Source organism: Excalfactoria chinensis, chromosome 3 (genome assembly GCF_039878825.1).
Source record: "Excalfactoria chinensis isolate bCotChi1 chromosome 3, bCotChi1.hap2, whole genome shotgun sequence".
Classification (NCBI taxonomy): domain Eukaryota; kingdom Metazoa; phylum Chordata; class Aves; order Galliformes; family Phasianidae; genus Excalfactoria; species Excalfactoria chinensis.
The window spans coordinates 90,783,405-90,790,277 of NC_092827.1; the positions used below are offsets into that span (position 1 = coordinate 90,783,405).

The 6,873-nt window shown below is 57.3% G+C and overlaps 1 protein-coding gene across 1 annotated transcript; it reads right to left on the reverse strand.

Annotated features, from left to right (window-relative positions):
* Window positions 1-210: 210 nt before the first annotated feature.
* Window positions 211-5,013, reverse strand: OVOL2 (ovo like zinc finger 2). Its single transcript, XM_072332805.1, has 4 exons — window positions 4,843-5,013; window positions 4,261-4,448; window positions 2,532-2,721; window positions 211-521 (listed from the first exon to the last, which is right to left on the reverse strand). The coding sequence occupies exons 1-4, from the start codon at window positions 4,940-4,942 to the stop codon at window positions 211-213; spliced, it is 789 nt and encodes a 262-aa protein (XP_072188906.1). The 5' UTR covers window positions 4,943-5,013.
* Window positions 5,014-6,873: the final 1,860 nt, after the last annotated feature.

Sequence of the window (6,873 nt, forward strand, 5' to 3'; positions counted from 1 at the left end):
ATTTTTTGACCAGATAAAAGTCTGATGTCTGTATGATTTGTGGCAATATGTCTTTCAAGTTGAGGTTCTACCATTATCAAGAGAGTCCCGTTAACAAAAGTCTCCCTTTTCTTTCAGGGATTTGTTTCAAAATAGGTTTCTTTAAAAAAATAATATCTATGTAGTCCTACGTGTAAACTTCATTCCTGTAGACCACTGTAATCCACTGCGTTACTCATCTTTGTCGTCCTCTTTGGAGTTCCTCTGCAGGACAGGGCTCAGTTTGCTTTGCAAAACCGCTGCGAGTTTTTTTGAGGTTTTTTTCAGGAAAGCACTGCTGGGGTGAACGCTGCTGACGTGCAGGTACAGGTCCTCCTGCGTGGGGCCGGTGTAGCCACAATCCTCACACACGTACAGTTTGTCTCGCCTCTGTTTGTAGGCGTATTGCTGCTGCACTCCGTGAATCTTCTTGAGGTGGGATTCCAAGGAACACCGCTGGGTAAATGCTTTGTTGCAAACCTCACATTTGTAAGGACGGATTCCTACAACACCAAAAGAGGGTCGTTATTGTTCTAGTTTACATCTACTACAGCCAAGAAATCGGCTAAAAGCAAAGCTGTCTTTCTAGATAGCAAGCAAACACCTGGCACTAAGTACCAAAAAACTGTAAATAGGACATTTTACTTTTAGGCCAAAATCTTCATGAATGGCTTTTGATTCATTTAGGAACGTGTGAATACTTTGAGGAGATTGAAGCAGGAGCTGAAGGTAACTGGTGCCCATCACAGCTGTGGTCCTAAAGAAGAAACGTTATCTGCTCCTGTGACACTTATTCCTTTAAAGACCTGCCTTAAGACCTTAGTGCTGCGATTAGGAAGGTCTGATGGTTTTAGCTAAGTGATCATTGTGGTGCTCGTAATGAATGAAATCTGGTGTCTTAGTAAGTTATTTTCCTCTTTCAGTCACTCTTCAGTGGATGGCTGCCAAACGTGGACATTCAGGGATCACAGCACTTCCAATGAGCAGGAGCGTTTTCATAAGATGGAGCATTAATTATTGTGATTACAGGCTCAGGTTCTACAAAATAGTGCGCTGAGATGGAAAAACAAACGTGTGTGTCTCTGGAGGAGGAAGAACACCAGCGGCTGTGATTTGAATGCCTCAATACTGTCACTATGAAAGCAGTGAAGAGTATCCACTTTATCACCAATCAGCTCTGATTTAACAACAGTAGCTCCTCAGTGCTGAGAGGATGAGCACCTGGGGGTTTATCGGCACTTAAACCCAAACATGGTCATGGTTTTTCTTCATACAGTGTAGCTCAGTATTAAGGCCAACCTTAAAGCTGATACAATGTGCTACCCCAACCTGCTTTGCTGAAAGCATGTATCATTGAGCAACAGCTGGGCAAGGAACAGTGAAGAGCAGAAGCAAAGCTGCCGTGTTCCTACTGATGGCTTTAAATTAGTCGTCGAACTGTGCTGAGTTTGCTATTTTCTCACTGGAAATCCAAACTAATTGGGAGTTCCAATCAGAACTTGATCATATTTTTGCAAGTCTTCGACAAGGAGTTCATTCCGAAGCGTCAGAGCTATCAAACCTGCAGTGTGGATTCCCCGCTGTGAGACAGCACCAGTGGCTTCAGTTATATTGAACTGTAGTTGGAGAGAGGCTCCAAATCTTCCTCAGAATTCACATACAAAAAGCACGTCTGTTTTGAAGAGTATTTTGGGTGCAGTTTTATGCTCACCCAGCACCAGCAGCAGGGTCTGCACCTAAGGCAGCTGGTCGGGATCTGCAACTGTTGAGCTCAGCTGTCCCAGACACAGCAGAGATGCTTAAGGCTTCTGGCCAGAGACCTTGCCCTAAGCAAGGTGAGTTTCTGAAGCCCAAAATGAGAGCAAGGGTAGAAAGCACCACCTCTTTGTGAAGCGTTGGCTCTGCCCTTCAGGAGCAGCCTATTGGTCAGAGCTGGGTGATTTCCTGTCTGCTTAGCAAACAACCCAAACCAACCCAAAACACTGGCCCTGGCCAACGATCTGTCACCAAAATGGGCAGCATTGTTCTCATGAGGTCTACCAATAAGGAACAGCTCCTGTCCACCAACAGACTCATGCACCTGCTTAATGCTGCCTAATTCTACATGCCAAAGAAAAGAGCACTGCAGAGCAGTCCTGGAGGGAGCAGCAAATGTGGAAAGGTAGACAGCGCCTGGGAGAGGCAGAGACTGCATCTCCTGGGTACCTCATGGTGGGAATGGAAAGGCTCTTTGTGCGAGCAGCCTGGCTTGACAGAGTGCCCTGCGTGGTGGAGATGGGCTTTGATGTGTGCTTGAGCCATCGCGTGGTCTCCCAAGAGAGCCCAGAGGCACAGCGTACACTGCAGTGCCAAAACTGACCCCCAAGTGCCCCATTTCCACAGAACAGCCCGAGGCGCCGCAACGTGATGGAAGAAACTGCCGCTCGTTTCCTCTAGAGGGCAAAGCGCCTTCGCTCAGCGCCCACCCCGCCGGTTACCCTCAGCCCGTCGCGCCCATCCCGCCGCCGTCTCACCGGTGTGGGTCCGGACGTGGCGCTTCAGATCAAAGGTGTCGTTGAAGCCCTTCCCGCAGAAGGTGCACAGGTGCCTCTTCACCTGGCTGTGGCACTTGACGTGCCGGTTCAACATGCGCTGCAGGCGGAAGCCCTTGCCGCACAGCTCGCAGGAGTGCACGGCGGCGTCGGTACAGGTACCCGTGGTGAACTGGGGAACGGGAGAGACCGGGTGAGTGGGTTACGGGCATGGCAAGGACCAACCGGAACCGAAAGGGAGAGGGGAGGACTGGCTCGTTGCGGCGCTGAGGGACAGGGCTTAGCGCTGGGGATGGGCTGAGGGCTGGACTTGACGATCTTAGTGGTCTTTTCTGCCTTAAGGATTCTGTGATTCTGTGCCGTGCCGGGACGCTGCTCGGCGGCCCATTCAGAGCAGCTCCCACGTGCCGCCGTCCCCCCGTGCGCCTCCCTGCAAACAGCGCTATTTCCCACCCAGGTGCCCGGGGTTAGCGGTGTTTCTGCCCACAGAGGTGATGTGTTGAGACTGAGCCGGGCTGTGCTGACTCAGCGGAGCCTACAACAATGACCCTCATCTCCTGTCAGCCTCCCCCTTGCAGGTTCATTAATTCGAGGCTGTCATTATGGGGTAATCGCGTTTCTACTACTAAAACTGTTGTGCCAGCTCCACAGCCCAACCTGTCGGGAGGGAGACACGGATGATTCAGCTCTGAGGAAGAGCATTCCTCACAAGGAAGGTTTCTATGCAAATGCCCGGCCATTACTTTAATTATGCTCGCGGCAGCTGCCGCCGGCCCTTCCAGCCAGCAGCGCCTCACGCACACGCCGTCAGCACTCAGGGGCTCCCGGCAAGTTTCTGTGGCATCTACAGAAAACCCAGCGCTGCAGAAACGGAGCAGAGCACAGAGGTCCGCCTTCGGACCGGGCTGTATCTTTTGCTATCGGTGCAGGCTACGCTGTAAGAGGTGGGCTCAAGTCAAAGCGAGACTTGGTTCTGTGGAACAAGAGGGGCAGCGGAGTGCTGGCGGCAGGTGGGGCTCCCCCTCACCCTGGTTGAGCGTAAGGGGAGGAAAAGCACGACGTGACGGCTGAACTGCTGCAGCCCCACCGCGGGCTGTGGGAATGTTTTCCGCCCCATCCGCAGAGCGGTGCTCAGGGCTTAACGAGGTGAGAACCAGCCGCTGGGTTATGCATCTCCGCCCCAGCACGGGGGTGGCCACAGTGCTCCCATATGGACAGGCTCAGCCCGGTGCATCCCGTTGCATCCTGCATCCCACCATGTCTTACATCCCATATTCTGCATCCCTCCGTACTGACCATACAATGTATCCTGCAGCCCACCGCCCTGCGTACCCCACCGCACCCTGCATCCCCCCACCTCCCTCGGGACTGAAAGCTCAGCCTCGCCTCGCCGGCAGTGCCCGCGGCACCGAGCCTATCACAGCTCCCGCCGTGCAGCAGCGAAGCTAACGGGGAGATAAGCGCTTCCTTGTCCCCGGCCCGCAGGTCCGCTCCGAGGTGCCGATGGCCCCGCGCAGCCCCGGGGCGGGACGCGACTCGATAAGCCGAGAGAGGGCAGCGGGACGGCCCGCGCAGCCCCCCGTGCCCGCACCCGGAGCGGGGCTCTGCGGGAGGCCCCGTGCCGAGGAGCGGGGCCCACCCGTGCGGAACCGGAGCCGGGAGCGGCGAGGCGGGGCAGGGCTCGGGAAGGCAAAGTGCGCGGGGCCGTTACCTTGATTTTCGACCTGACGGCGGGGCGCCTGACGGCCAGGTCCAGCAGCATCCCCCCGGGCGCACCCAGCTCCGCGGGGGCCGCCTGCGGCGTGGGGGGGTCTCCGAGCTCGGGGTCCCGCGTCCCGCTGCTGCCGCTGCTCTCCAGGCTGCAGTTGTCTTCGTAGCCCGGGGCGCAGCCGAGGCCGCCTGCGGCGGGTGGGGATGGGGAGACAAATGGAGCGGGCCGGGGGCTGCCGGCGGCGCTGAATCCGCGGGCGGGCCCTCGGGTTGAGGGGGTGGGGGAGGTTCTCTCCGCGATCGGAAACTCAAACAACGAACGGTCCCAAAGTTCAAACGGGCGCAGCTCCGCCGCCTTCCCGTTATACCCCGGGCAAGGGCAGGCGGCGGGGAGGAGAAGGAGTAGGGTAGTGGGGGGGGGGCGGGAAGACACCCCCGACCCTTCCTTTCCGCCCCCCCGCCGCCCACCTCCCCCGCCGCCCTTCCCACCCGCCGTGTCCCGGCGGTGAAACGGGGCCGCCCTCCTCCGCTATTTGGGGTCCCGCGGCCCCGAGGGGCTCAGAGCGGAGCGGCGGGTCCTTACCTGGGATGTAGGTGTCGGCGCGTTCGTCGTCGGGCAGCCCAGCCCAGCTGCGTACGGCGGGCTGCGGGCTGCGCCGCTTCACCAGGAAGGCTCTGGGCATGGCGAGGGAGGGGGGCGCGGAGCGGAGCGGTGCGGTGTGGCACACGCGGAGCGGTGCGGCGCACACGGAGCGCAGCCGGGGCCGGGCCGGCCGCAGCCCGGCGGGGCGCAACGCTGCCGTGCGCGGGGAGCGGGACCGCACGCACCGGGGCAGAGCCGCCCGAGGAGCGGGGAGGGGAAGGGGAGGGGTGGCTGGAAAGGGTGGGGGGGTGGAAGGGGGGGGGGGGGGGAAAGTTTCATAAGGTGGAATAGAAAAATGCACCAGGAAACTTGGGAAGGAGCATGCGTGCTGCAAACATAACGGTGTCAACAAGTCTGCTTACCTGTCCGACCGGTTGGAGCAGCTGAGCTTTGTTCCAGCCCTTCCTAAGGCATGAATGTTTGCAAAAGAATTTAACGTCTGAAAATTAAGAAAGAAAAAAAAAAGGCTCACGAGGAGTCGGGGGGAGCCGCTCGCCGCTGCCCTCCCGTATAGCCCGGAGCGACGATGCCCCCGGCCCCGTGTGCGGAGCTGCCCGCGGCGCTCGGGACTGTGCGGGGCAGAGCGGGGCCGTGCGGGGCAGCGGTGCCCTCGGGGCGGCAGCGGGCAGGAGAGCGGCTCTCGGAGTTATTCAGCTTCACCGCCGGCTTCACTTCTGCGAGCGAGAAGGAAGAGCCAACAAAAGATGGGAAAGCTTCATTCTGCTTTATTCATTTGTTTGAAGTGAAAAACGTGTCAAGGCCTCCGACTTTTCGCTTCTCCGCCTCCCCCCCCCCCCCCCCCCCCCTCTTTTTTTTCTTCTTTTCTTTTTTAATTGTCTCTTGTCGTCTCTCCTCTTCCCGAAGTGGAAACGAAACAAAAGCAAAGAGGACGGGTTGGGGGGAAGGAAGCAAAAGAAACTGAAGAAAACCCACAAAACAGCGCTGAAGAGCCTCCGAGAGCTGCAAAGCCCCGCACATGGCGTGTCCTTGAGCAGCGTTCTGGGTGCTCCCTGCCCTGCGCCTGGCACTGCGCACTCCTTCCTCCCCGCACATCCCCACGGCACTACCCTGCGCCAAGGGGCCTCCGGGCATCGCGCTCCTTCAAGGTTGCCGAGTTCCTCCCAAAGCAAAATGCCACAGGGAGAGATGATGGGGAGGGGGGCGGGGGGGAGAATCGGCTGCTGATTCCACCAGGGTAAGGATTTGGTGTTGAGGGCCAGACCTGGAGGTTCTGGAAAGGATGCGCCTCCAAATGCAACGTCCAAATTGAAGATCTGTGTTCAACTCATGTCCCTCCTGGCCCCTCTGGGATGAGGAGCACCAGTGCAGGGCTGTTGGTGACTTTGTCCTGCTCATGTGGGTCTGGAGCTCCTGGTGGGATCAGGATGGAGCAGAGCTGTCCACCAGGCACCGTCCTTAGGGCTGAGCATCCTAACACTCCCAGCTGGGAGCTGGATTTGAGATTGCTTAGTCTGGTGGAGGCTCAGGAGAGACCTTATTGCTCTCTACAACTGCCTGAAAGGAGGTTGTGGTGAGGTGGGGGTTGGCCTCTGCTCCCAGGTAACAGAACAAGCGGTGATGGCCTTCAGTTGCACCAGAGGAGGTTCAGGTTGGATATTAGGAAACAAGTATTCTCTGAAAGAGTGATCGAGCACAGGAAGAGGATGCCCAGGGAAGTAATGGAGTCACCATCCCTGGAGGTGCTCAAGAAAAGAGGAGATGGCGCACAGAAGGACGTGGTCAGTGGTGGTGATGGGCTGCCAGTCAGACACGATGATCTCAGTGGTCTTTTTTAACCTGAACGATTCAGTGATTCTGTGGTTTGGTAGGAGAGAGGCAGGACAGCATCACCACCTGTCCTTGTAGCCCAAATTGCTGGGAGAGCCCAGAGGGAAGAGCTGAGAAGCCTTCTCCAAGGAGCTGCATTGAGGGACAACGCCTGGCTTTGCTCTCCTCATTGCCACCATCAAC